Here is a 13,540-nt window from a genome sequence, read left to right as displayed (position 1 = left end):
GTCCGGTCGGTGGTCCCCGTACCTGCCCGATTAATTTGAGGAGTCTGGCTATAGATGCTCTAAACTTCTCTGAAATTCTTAGCCATGATTTAGAAGCAAAATTTGCATATCTTTGGAAGTATGGTATCTGCATTGTAGTCCGGGCCGTGTAAAACCTGATCATATGCGTTGTATTTGTTATAGGGAAGCAAATCTCAGTTTTTTTAGATGCTAGTTCCAAATTGTTAGGAAGTACATTCCCATTTCTTTCTATGCAAATACCAAATCCTTTAGAAGAAATGTTCCAGTTTAATGTGCTTGAAACAATTATAACAGTGGTAAATACATGTTTGATTGAATCATATATTTGTATTGTTTGCAAGAGTTTATTATTGTTACATTGGAGCAATTTATGGTCATTCAAAGCAAATTTTTTTGATGTTATAAATAAATAAATGGCCGCATTAACATAGAGTAACCAAATTGAAATAATCTCATGTTCATATGGAAGCAAATTCTAGAAAATAAAAGAAACAATGAATTGTTCAAGCACTAACATGCCGCTCTTGTCGACCACGATCCACAACTACAGATCATAGGTCGGCGCCACCACCTGCGAGGCTAGATCTGGCATGTCCCAGCCAGCCGCCTAGCTGGGATGGGGTGGCCGCCGCACACATGCGCGGGCCATCACAAAACAGAGCAACACTTAGCATGGAACGCAACACTTAGCATGGAACGCGGGGCTGCCAGCCACCAGTGGGGTGGTGGGACCCCCACTGGACTAGGGCAAAGGGTTAGAGGGCCCCGAGATCCATGCGGTGAAGAAGTCGTTGTTGCCTCCGCCATCCCGACCCGTTTTTTCTTCTCCTTTTTTCTTATTCTTTTTACCATTGTAAATTACATGTTGACATTTTTTTCCAAATATATTTTCCCCATTTTAAAAATAGAGGTTAACATTTTTTTCCTGCAAAAAAAAAGAACACTCCATTTTTTCAGATACACTCTATTTTTTTTCCGGACACATGTTGAACATTTGTCAACTTGAATACTTTAAAATACACGATGAATAGTTTTAAAACAAACTGAACATTTTTTGGAGACATGTCAAATATCTTTCTATGTGTTGAGCATTGCCTAAGATGAGTGATGACATTTTTAAAATACATGGTGAAAATGTTTTACAAAGTGCGTTGCTAGCTTTTTCTGATTTAGATTAGAGGAAGTGCCTTGCTAGCCTTTGTTTTACTCACGGAAAGAAAAATAGGAGTACTACTCACGAACAGCCCACCCAGATGTTCGCTGACGTCTTCGTCAGCTCTCCGTTACGGCGTCTGTCCAGGCCGTCGTTTCCCCATACGGCCCCACACCCGTATGCATGCGTTTTCTGCTGTGCAAACTCACCTGCGTTTCTGCGAGCAGTAAATGCCATCTCCATCATCACGCTGTCCCATTGGTCCACAAAGCAGGAGCAGGCGAGCTCGTCCACCATATCGCCACTCTCGCTGTGGTGTACACAACTTTGTGGCGGGGGCAAGGCACAAGATACTATGGACGTGGTGGAAATCAACAGTAAAATCAAGGAGTGGCTCCGGGGTCGATAACTTAACCCCGGCTATGTGCATTGAGAAGAAAAAATATGTCATGTACCATGATTCAGGAACAAGACAGCTGTAATGCTACATTGCAGGCATGAGTATCATAGAAATAGAAATTTCCACTTTATAGGTTTTTTTTCTCATGAAGGGCATTGCAAAGCTTCAGAAACAAATTTTACTTATTGAAAGACTGGCTGCGGAATCAAGGCTCCTCCGACTTCAGAAACACCACACCCTTTACTGTTGGGCCTCCGGCTCTTTCTTGGAATCCAGATACCTGCCAAATCCAAACGCAGACATCGTTATCATCACGTACCATGCTACATTGCTGCAACACATAAGAGTTTGATCGATCCGATTGGGGATAAAAGCAAAATATAAAGCCATTTATCTGGTAAAGTTTTGGTGATTGCGACTATGGTAGGAAGTGGGAACAATTTTACTGCACATAGCTTAGATCTTACCCCTGAGCCCTAGCACAGCGAGATAAATGATAGAGCTGAACGGTTTCGTTGGAGGCATGGCATGCCAGAAGCAAGTAGTTCCGGGGCTGTACCATCCACGCGAACCTCATAAAGAGCCCAGAATACACACACATGGCTGCAGAAAACCATAGGCATTAGTGATAGTTCGATCTGTTCATCAAATAGGAATTGTGAACTGCGAGACAAATTGCTGAGTATTTGACCTACCGGCTGTCATATTGCCAGATATCATCTCAGGAGGCTTGTTCAAGTCAACCAAACCCTATAACCAAAAATAACAATTAGAACGATTTATACATGATACTGACCCGATGTCCACTAAGGATGAATAAAATCAAGGTAGAGCATAAGAAGATTATTCAATTACGGAGGCCTAATCCATACTTCCGGAGAAAATACTCCCACATTGATATATACACTTAAATGAATGTGTTAATGTGTCACATCTCTTTACGTGACAGTCATGAACAATTCCAAGGTGGTGTATATGAAGGATAAACAATTTTAGGTTCACCAACACTAATGCATATTACTATTAACCATCGGAAAAATATATCATGATGCAACAAATTGCACATGTTTAGCCCATAAGCAGTCGTCAAGCACCCCAAAAGACTCATAAATCCATACATATTACTGTCACAACTAACAACATCTACACGTATAGTTTTTACAGATACATTGACCCAAAGAGGTTGGTTAATCATTGAACATCATCTTTCCCAACCTGAAATTCACTTTATATACGATACTTGACAGAATAATAACTAAGATCCTTTTTCTTTAAGAGCTCCCACTGTAGCATCCTAAAACAAACTATCTAGGAGATGTTCGTCAAGCAGAACCAATTTCCTGATACATGTACATTAATCATACAGCCCCAAGAAAGGGACAGGACTCAGATTCTCTCGGTAGATTGCAAAATCTTCGCCTAGATAACACCGCCACAGTGGGAAATTACAATATTCTCGTTGTTGCAATCGACCAATTGCACAGGTTTTGCAAGGAAGAAACAAGATGCAGAATCGACGGAGTGCGTACCGCGAGGACGAAGCCCCAGTTAGCGACGGGGCCCCAGAAGTGGGTGGTCTTGGGGCCGACGGGGCTGTTCACGAACGCCTTGAACGCCGTCGCCATGCCTGCCAATCTCAATACCAAATCGCATCAGTGCCTGAGCGATCTCGACATACGCAGCAGGGAATACGGGTGGAAATTTCAACAGGGCGGAGGGATCCCGCTATCCATAGGGTTAGGCAAGCAGATCCACCCGCCTGGAAAGACGGGGAGGGGTAGAGATGTAGATACCTCGGGTGGATGTATCGACGGCGGCGTGTCGGAGAGGGAGCCCGACCGACGGCGAAGGCGAGCCTAGGGGAGGAGAGATGGGGATGGGGGTTTGGTGGAGTAGATGGAGAAGAGGAACGATTTTGTACTCTTTTATTTTAAGTTTTTTCCTTGATGCTTCTTTTCTTCCAAGTTGAGCATATAAATAATGTGAAATTTAAATTTGACCAAGGGACTTAGATCTGCAATACTAATGGCACATCTAGATGTGCTTTAGCAAAACTGTACAAAATTCATATTTGAGTATGGTCTCGAATTTGACAAGGAGTACGATTCGTGTTTGAGTATGGTATCGAATTTGACAAGGAATACGACATATTCCGTTAGCCCAGCATAAATTGTACAGGTATGCTGAAACCGCTTGGCTTTTTTCCCTTCCCCAAATCCCCAGAGAAAAAAGGTAAAATTACACTAGTCATTGTTTGCCGATGTTGTCTCCAGCGGCTCTCCTCCCCTGATGACTTCTGATCATTGGCAGGATGGGCGAAGGAGGCCAAACCCTAAACCCCATGCTTATCTTGTATAGTATTAGTCTAAGACTAGTTTGCTTAGGGTTTCGATCGACCATGGATTCTGCTCCGGTGAGAGCGATGTTATCAATGAATAAAGTGCTTCCAAATCCTTCTCTGACATGGATTTGGTAGGTTTGGTGGTCAAGCATGGTCGGTGTAGTGGCAACTTTGTGGAGGCTTGTGTGCTTCGATCCCGTCATCGTGATCCCACGACGTGATGGAGATCAAAGGATTTATTCTAGATGCAACATGATCACAAGTGTTGTCTTCTTCGAGTGCGACGACAGCTACCCGGTCCAGAAGATAGCCACAACATGAGATAGCAAGGTGCATGAAGAGCGTGGGATGATCCGAGACAACGAGCCACAAGGTCTTCACCGACTCACAACACAACTTTGTCTACTATGGTTTCTTCTGCCCTCGGCAAGGAGTGTGTTGGGGATATTCCCCACGACCAAGACCCGGCTCTAGGATAAGTCATCTCTGAAGATAAGCCATATGTGGACTTAAGACGTCTCAAATCATCTGTGGACTTAAGACGTCTCAAGTCATCTCTGGGGTTATCTCTGACGATAAGTCATCTCTGGGGGTTATCTCTGACGATAAGTCATCTCTGGACTTAAAGTCATCTCAAGTCATGTCTGGACTTAAGACGTCTCAAGTCATCGATGGGGTTATCTCTGACGATAAGTCATCTCTGGACTTAAAGTCATTTCAAGTCATCTCTGGACTTAAAGTCGTCTCAAGTCGTCTCTAGACTTAAAGTCATCTCCAGACTTAAGATGCCCGAAAGATAAGCCGCCCTGAAGATGAGTCGCCCCGAAGATGAGTCCCGAATATGAGACGCGGTAAGAAGCCCGCGACAAGAAGCCCGTGACAAGAAGCCGGAATAGACTAGTCCTAATCCTACTAGGACTCTACATGTAAGCCAACCCCTTCAACTTATATAAGGAGGGGCAGGGCACCCCAAGAGGGACACGTCAAGATAGACAAACAAGTCTCAAGACAAACGTTTTGGTAGGTCTCGAGACATATATTTTGATAGCTCTCGAGACAGAGGCAGTGAAATAGCGCCCTTGTAATCGAGACCATGATCATCAATAGAAATCAAGCAGGATGTAGGCTTTTATCTCCATCGTGAGGGGCCGAACATGGGTAAAACTCGCGTCTCTTGATTCCAACCAACCCCGTTCAAGCTACTACCTAGTTGTGATGGCCTCACCACTAAGTCCTTTCACGAGGACATCTACTGTTGGGGATATAACCCCGCGGTGTGACCCGCCCAGAAGGGGCCAGGTTACACCGTTGGCGACTCTACAAGAGAAAGCTCAAGTAGGTCCAGAAAGATGAAACACGAAGACCGGTGGCGGCTTACAAGGTGAGCCTTTTGAAGGCCTGAGACCTGGCGGTGGAATCATGACCCGGAAGGTGTGAGCCGCCACGATGGCGACTTGTCTAGCAAGACACGACGACTTACAAAACCGAGTTGGTCACGTTGTGTGATCGAATTTGGACTCTTGTAAGCCTCAAGGCCTCGGCCTGTGTATATAAAGGCGAGACCCTACGGCGGGTTAGGCGAAGGAGCAATCAATCGATAGCTAGGTCAAGCGATCTCGCTCCCTTGTAATCGATACTCAAGCAATACAACTAAAAGCAGGACGTAGGCTTTTACCTCGTTGTGAGGGGCCCAACTGGGTAAACTTGCGTCCCTCGTCCCGTTCAACCCCTTCGAGCTAACCTACGTTGTGATGGCTCCACGCTTAAGTCCTTTCACTAGGACATCTGCCGTGACAAAACCACGACAGTTGGTGCCCACCGTGGGGCTAGAGCATGGTGGTTTTGAGTTCTTGAAGGGCACTTTCCCAGGGATCGAGGGATACGCCATGGGACGGATGACTAAGAGTCATCGCGGCAAGCTCTATATCGATGACGCTGGCTGGGGCCCCCAGGCCGACTCAATCGAGTACAGGTTCCGGGCCCCCTTCAGCGGAATTCACGTCTTCATTGGCAAGATCTGCGAATCTGAGCCTGAGCCGGACATCTCCACCGACCTCATCGAGTCACCTCGGCGCGTGCAACCCGCCCGGATTCAACCCGACCGGAAGCACGTTTTCGTCGGTTTCACGCAAGGCATGGAGCTTGCGGAAGGTCCTGAATCCGGAGGAGAGACGACCATCTACTTAGGTGATGAGTCCTCAACCGGAGAGACGGAGTCAATCTACCAGCTTCAAGATGGCAGGCTTGAAGGCTATTCCGATGGCAACAGTATTCCGGACCCCTATGAGCCGCCATCCAGAGTTGTGATCTTCATGGCTGGCACTGGGCCGACTCACAATTCATCAACGACTGCAGCTATGACGTCGAGTTCGGCCGCTGCTGGGGCTGGCGGCTCAGTTCCATCGCCGGCTCAGGTCTTGTATGATCTCTTGGGCAACTTGATGACTTTGCTAGCAACAGAGGTTACTGCGGCGAATCAAGCTGAACGCAACGCAGAAATTGCCAAAGTACGAGATGAGGTATCTAAGGCCCAAGAGGAGCTTAATGCAGAAAATGCTAGGATGGCAACAAAGCAAGCTCAGATGGATGCTGAATCGCAACGGATAAGGGCAGAAGCTTTTCTCTTAAGTTTGGATCAGGACGCTTCCAACATTGTCCTTCGTAGGAGACACCAGACCCGCCTGCCTTTGCAGTATGAGGCGCGGAACCTGTTTAACACACCTGGTGCGAAGCCAAGTAACCCGCTGGGGATGACCCGGGCTACGGAGGCGCCAAGGAGTGGGGCGGTGGCTCAGCCTCGACAACCAGACTGAATGTGCAACTTATCCCCGGGTGGTTTTGGTAATTCATAACAACATATAGTTCATTGAACTAATATCCATTGAAGTTAAATATTTCAGAAAGTCCAATGATTGGCATGGCATGGACTAGAGATGTGGACCCCTCAAAATGCTAAGGACAAAGATTGGTGTAAGTGCATCTAGTGCCCCTTAGTGATTTTGGTGTATTGAAGACTTATAGGTTAAGGGACTAATGAGTTTGTGAGTGTACACAGGTCTATAAGTCTATGAGGAGTTTGATATTTACAGGAAAAGTCGACCCCTAAAAATGAATATCTTCGACTGAAGATTTTGGTATTTCTGAAGACTTTCATGAAGACTTTGAAAGTGAAGAAAATGGTGTGACCGTGAAGACTTGGTATTCATTCGAGGAATATGAAGCTTGAAGACTTCCGTTTTCATAGTTTTGTTTTTCTCTTTCTTGAGTCATAGGAAACACCGTACTGTTAAAGGGGGTCGAGGAAATAGTAAGGAAAAATTTCCATGTGATGCTCAACTCAAAATCCTACACCTACCAATCCCTTCGAGTGAAGCCATTGGAAATCTCATACAGTTCAGTCAATTTCTTCAGTGACAGAGACGAAGTTCTTCTGGTCTCTGAGGAATTTGTCCTGACTGAGGAGTTAGGAATTCGCCAGTGTGGATTGCCTACACAGTGAGGAACATGATAGCCCTGAGGATTTTGCTACTCAAAATTCCGGCCGTTGCTGTGCTATGCGCCAGCTGTCCCAAAATATCTATCCACCTAACGGTCATATCATTGAAGGGCATTTATGTCTTATCATGTCGGGCTGCTCCCTAGGCTATAAATAGCCGCCCCCTACAACCACTAGCTGGTTGGCTGCTCCGAGAGAAACTGACACTTGTCATTTGAGAGCAACCCATCCTCTAAGGACTTTGAGCGAAAATCATCAAGTGAGGAAAAACCAAAAACCCAAAACCCAAACACCTACAAACCCCAAGTGATTGAGCATCACTGAAGAGATTGATCCTGAGTGGATCCGATGCTTGTTACCTTTGGAGACTGTGCTTCTTCCAAACGGTTAGGCGTCATGGTCTAGAGCATCCAAGAGGAATTGTGGATCGCCGAGTGACCGAGTTTGTGAAGGTTTGGAAGTCGCTTGAAGACTTACCACGAGTGATTGGACGAGGTCTGTGTGACCTTAGTTCAAGGAGAATACGGTGAGGACTGGGTGTCCTGAGCTGTGTGTTCAGGACTGGGTGTCCGGGACTATGTGTCCTCGAGTTTAAATACTCAGCCGCTCCAACCAGACGTACAACTGAGACAACAGTTGGAATTGGTCTACCAAATCTTTGTCTTCACCAAGCTTACTGGTTCTATTCCCTCAACTCTTCCATTTCCTCATAACTGTGTTGTGTGTTTGTTCATATCTGTGTTTGAAGACTTTGACTGAAGACTTTCTCAATTTCCTCAGTTCAATTTCTTCAGTCTGTTTGTCTTCATCGTGTGTTATCCTGTGATTACGCTTCCTGTACTCTGTGCCTGTCTTCATTTCATCATGATGACTATGCTTGTATTCTGTTATGTTTACTTTTGAGTACTTATTCCGCTGCTAGTAGTTCTTCGCTAAGGAATTTCCTCACCGGCAAATTCCTCAGAGAAGAATTTCATAAAAATCGCCTATTCACCCCCCTCTAGTCGATATAACGCACTTTCAATTGGTATTAGAGCAAGGTACTCCCTTGTTCTGTGTGATTTTGGTTTAACTGCCTGGAGTTTTAGTTATGTCGACCGTAGGTATGATCAAGGTCTCTGCTGGGTGTCCTACCTTTGATGGGACGGACTACCCCTACTGGAAGAATAAGATGCGAATGCATCTTGAAGCAATTGATAACGATCTCTGGTATGTTGTGGAAAATGGTGTTCCCTAAGTCACACCTTCTCTGAATACTGCTGATGTGAAGAGATTCAAGCAACTCGACTCTCAAGCGAAGAATATCATATGTGGCCATTGAAGGAAATATGCCCTAGAGGCAATAATAAAGTTATTATTTATTTCCTTATTTCATGATAAATGTTTATTATTCATGCTAGAATTGTATTAACCGGAAACACAATACATGTGTGAATACATAGACAAATAGAGTGTCACTAGTATGCCTCTACTTGACTAGCTCGTTAATCAAAGATGGTTATGTTTCCTAACCATAGACAAAGAGTTGTTATTTGATTAACGGGATCACATCATTAGGAGAATGATGTGATTGACTTGACCCATTCCATTAGCTTAGCACTCGATCGTTTAGTATGTTGCTATTGCTTTCTTCATGACTTATACATGTTCCTATGACTATGAGATTATGCAACTCCCGTTTGCCGGAGGAACACTTTGTGTGCTACCAAACATCACAACGTAACTGGGTGATTATAAAGGAGCTCTACAGGTGTCTCCAAAGGTACATGTTGGGTTGGCGTATTTCGAGATTAGGATTTGTCACTCCGATTGTCGGAGAGGTATCTCTGGGCCCTCTCGGTAATGCACATCACATAAGCCTTGCAAGCATTGCAACTAATGAGTTAGTTGCGAGATGATGTATTACGGAACGAGTAAAGAGACTTGTCGGTAACGAGATTGAACTAGGTATTGAGATACCGACGATCGAATCTCGGGCAAGTAACATACCGATGACAAAGGGAACAACGTATGTTGTTATGCGGTCTGACCGATAAAGATCTTCGTAGAATATGTAGGAGCCAATATGAGCATCCAGGTTCCGCTATTGGTTATTGACCGGAGACATGTCTCGGTCATGTCTACATTGTTCTCGAACCCGTAGGGTCCGCACGCTTAAGGTTTCGATCACAGTTATATTATGAGTTTATGAGTTTTGATGTACCGAAGTTAGTTCGGAGTCCCGGATGTGATCACGGACATGACGAGGAGTCTCGAAATGGTCGAGACATAAAGATTGATATATTGGACGGCTATATTCGGACACCGGAAGTGTTCCGGGTGATTTCAGAGAAAACCGGAGAGCCGGAGGGTTACCGGAACCCCCCCGGGAGAAGTAATGGGCCATATGGGCCTTAGTGGAGAGAGAGGGGCAGCCAAAGGTGGGCCACGCGCCTCCTCCCCTGGTCCGAATTGGACTAGGAGAAGGGGGGCGACGCCCCCCTTTCCTTCTCCCTCCCCACTTCTTTCCCCCTCCTAGTAGGAGTCCTACTCCTACTAGGAGGAGGACTCCTCCTTGGCGCGCCATAGGGGCCGGCCAGCCTCCTCCCCTTGCTCCTTTATATACGGGTGCAAGGGGGCACCCCAAAGACACGACAATTGATCCTTGAGATCTATTAGCCGTGTGCGGTGCCCTCCTTCCACCATAATCCTCGATAATATTGTAGCGGTGCTTAGGCGAAGCCCTGCGACGGTAGAACATCAAGATCATCACCACGCCGTCATGCTAACGGAACTCTTCCCCGACACTTTGCTGGATCGGACTCCGGGGATCGTCATCGAGCTGAACGTGTGCTAGAACTCGGAGGTGCCGTAGTTTCGGTGCTTGATCGGTTGGGCCATGAAGACGTATGACTACATCAACCGCGTTGTGCTAACGCTTCCGCTTCCGGTCTACGAGGGTACGTAGACAACACTCTCCCCTCTTGTTGCTATGCATCACCATGATCTTGCGTGTGCGTAGGAAATTTTTAAAATTACTACGTTCCCCAACAGTGGTATCAGAGTCTAGGTTTTATGCGTTGATATTATGCACGAGTAGAACACAAGTGAGTTGTGGGCGATATAAGTCATACTGCTTACCAACATGTCATACTTTGGTTCGGCGGTATTGTTGGATGAAGCGGCCCGGACCGACATTACGTGTACGCTTACGCGAGACTGGTTCTACCGACGTGCTTTGCACACAGGTGGCTGGCGGGTGTCAGTTTCTCCAACTTTAGTTGAACCGAGTGTGGCTGCGCCCGGTCCTTGTGAAGGTTAAAACAACACCAACTTGACAAATTATCGTTGTGGTTTTGATGCGTAGGTAAGAACGGTTCTTGCTAAGCCCGTAGCAGCCACGTAAAACTTGCAACAACAAAGTAGAGGACGTCTAACTTGTTTTTGCAGGGCATGTTGTGATGTGATATGGTCAAGACATGATGCTAAATTTTATTGTATGAGATGATCATGTTTTGTAACCGAGTTATCGGCAACTGGCAGGAGCCATATGGTTGTCGCTTTATTGTATGCAATGCAATCGCGCTGTAATGCTTTACTTTATCACTAAGTGGTAGCGATAGTCGTGGAAGCATAAGATTGGCGAGACGACAACGATGTTACGATGGAGATCAAGGTGTCACGCCGGTGACGATGGTGATCATGACGGTACTTCGGAGATGGAGATCACAAGTACAAGATGATGATGGCCATATCATATCACTTATATTGATTGCATGTGATGTTTATCTTTTATGCATTTTATCTTGCTTTGATTAACGGTAGCATTATAAGATGACCCCTCACTAAATTATCAAAGTATAAGTGTTCTCCCTGAGTATGCACCGTTGCGAAAGTTCTTCGTGCTGAGACACGACGTGATGATCGGGTGTGATAGGCTCTACGTTCAAATACAACGGGTGCAAAACAGTTGCACACGTGGAATACTCAGGTTAAACTTGACGAGCCTAGCATATAACAGATATGGCCTCGGAACACGGAGACCGAAAGGTCGAGCGTGAATCATATAGTAGATATGATCAACATAGTGATGTTCACCATTGAAACTACTCCATCTCACGTGATGATCGGACATGGTTTAGTTGATTTGGATCACGTGATCACTTAGAGGATTAGAGGGATGTTTATCTAAGTGGGAGTTCTTAAGTAATATGATTAATTGAACTTTAATTTATCATGAACTTAGTCCTGGTAGTATTAGCATATCTATGTTGTAAATCAATAGCTCGCGTTTAGCTCCCCTGTTTTATTTTTGATATGTTCCTAGAGAAAACTAAGTTGAAAGATGTTAGTAGCAATGATGCGGATTGGATCCGTGATCTGAGGTTTATCCTCATTGCTGCACAGAAGAATTATGTCTTTGATGCACCGCTAGGTGACAAACCTATTGCAGGAGCAGATGCAGATGTTATGAACATTTGGCTAGCTCAATATGATGACTACTTGATAGTTTAGTGCACCATGCTTAAACGGCTTAGAATCGGGACTTCAAAGACGTTTTGAACGTCATGGACCATATGAGATGTTCCAGGAGTTGAAGTTAATATTTCAAGCAAATACCCGAGTTGAGAGATATGAAGTCTCCAACAAGTTCTATAGCTAAAATATGGAGGAGAATAGCTCAAGCAGTGAGCATGTGCTCAGATTGTCTGGGTACTACAATCGCTTGAATCAAGTGGGAGTTAATCTTCCAGATAAAATAGTGATTGACAGAATTCTCTAGTCACCATCACCAAGTTAGTAGAACTTCGTGATGAACTATGATATGCAAGGGATAACGGAAACGATTCCCAAGCTCTTCGTAATGCTGAAATCGACAAAGGTAGAAATCAAGAAAAATATCAAGTGTTGATGGTAGACAAGACCACTAGTTTCAAGAAAAGGGCAAAGGGAAGCAAGAAAAATATCAAGTGTTGATGGTAGACAAGACCACTAGTTTCAAGAAAAGGGCAAAGGGAAGAAGGGGAACTTCAAGAAGAACGACAAGCAAGTTGCTGCTCAAGTGAAGAAGCCCAAGTTTGGTCCTAAGCCTGAGACTAAGTGCTTCTACTGCAAAGGGACTGGTCACTGGAAGCGGAACTGCCCAGTATTTGGCGGATAAGAAGGATGGCAAAATAACAAAGGTATATTTGATATACATGTTATTGATGTGTACTTTACTAGTGTTTATAGCAACCCCTCAGTATTTGATACTGGTTCAGTTGCTAAGAGTAGTAACTCGAAACGGGAGTTGCAGAATGAACAGAGACTAGTTAAGGGTGAAGTGACGATGTGTGTTGGAAGTGGTTCCAAGATTGATATGATCATCATCGCACACTCCCTATACTTTCGGGATTAGTGTTGAACCTAAATAAGTGTTATTTGGTGTTTGCGTTGAGCATGAATATGATTTGATCATGTTTATTGCAATACGGTTATTCATTTAAGTAAGAGAATAATTGTTGTTCTTGTTTACATGAATAAAACCTTATATGGTTACACACCCAATGAAAATGGTTCGTTGGATCTCGATCGTAGTGACACACATATTCATAATATTGAAACCAAAAGATGCAAAGTTAATAATGATAGTGCAACTTATTTGTGGCACTGCCGTTTAGGTCATATTGGTGTAAAGCGCATGAAGAAAACTCCATGCTGATGGGATTTTGGAATCACTTGATGAATCACGATGCTTGCGAACCATGCCTCATGGGCAAGATGACTAAGACTCCGTTCTCCGGAACAATGGAGCGAGCAACTGACTTATTGGAAATAATACATACTGATGTATGCGATCCGATGAGTGTTAAGGCTCGCGCGGGTATCATTATTTTCGACCTTCATAGATGATTTGAGCAGATATGGGTATATCTACTTGATGAAACATAAGTCTGAAACATTTGAAAAGTTCAAAGAATTCAGAGTGAAGTGGAAAATCATCGTGACAAGAAAATAAAGTTTCTATGATCTAATCGCAGAGATGAATATTTGAGTTACGAGTTTGGTCTTCAATTAAAACAATGTGGAATAGTATCACAAACTCATGCCACCTGGAACACCACAGCATAATAGTGTGTCCGAACGTCATAACCGTACTTTATTGGATAT

At 44.6% G+C, this 13,540-nt stretch overlaps 1 protein-coding gene across 2 annotated transcripts; it reads right to left on the bottom strand.

Annotated features, from left to right (window-relative positions):
- Positions 1-1,552: 1,552 nt before the first annotated feature.
- LOC125538829 (mitochondrial pyruvate carrier 1-like) lies at positions 1,553-3,532 on the bottom strand. Of its 2 annotated transcripts, none has more exons than XM_048702127.1 (5): positions 3,368-3,532; positions 3,104-3,201; positions 2,270-2,324; positions 2,042-2,177; positions 1,553-1,854 (listed from the first exon to the last, which is right to left on the bottom strand). In XM_048702127.1, exons 2-5 carry the CDS (start codon positions 3,197-3,199, stop codon positions 1,815-1,817), a joined length of 327 nt encoding a protein of 108 aa, XP_048558084.1. In that variant the 5' UTR covers positions 3,200-3,201; positions 3,368-3,532; the 3' UTR covers positions 1,553-1,814. The 2 variants fall into 2 exon arrangements, with proteins under 2 accessions (XP_048558084.1, XP_048558085.1); XM_048702128.1 differs by having other exon boundaries at positions 3,104-3,209; positions 3,368-3,507.
- Between the last annotated feature and the right edge of the window lie 10,008 nt (positions 3,533-13,540).

Source organism: Triticum urartu, chromosome 2, assembly GCF_003073215.2.
Source record: "Triticum urartu cultivar G1812 chromosome 2, Tu2.1, whole genome shotgun sequence".
NCBI lineage: Eukaryota > Viridiplantae > Streptophyta > Magnoliopsida > Poales > Poaceae > Triticum > Triticum urartu.
The sequence above is the reverse complement of the archived record's forward strand: the minus strand, read 5'-3'. Positions and strand labels throughout refer to the sequence as shown.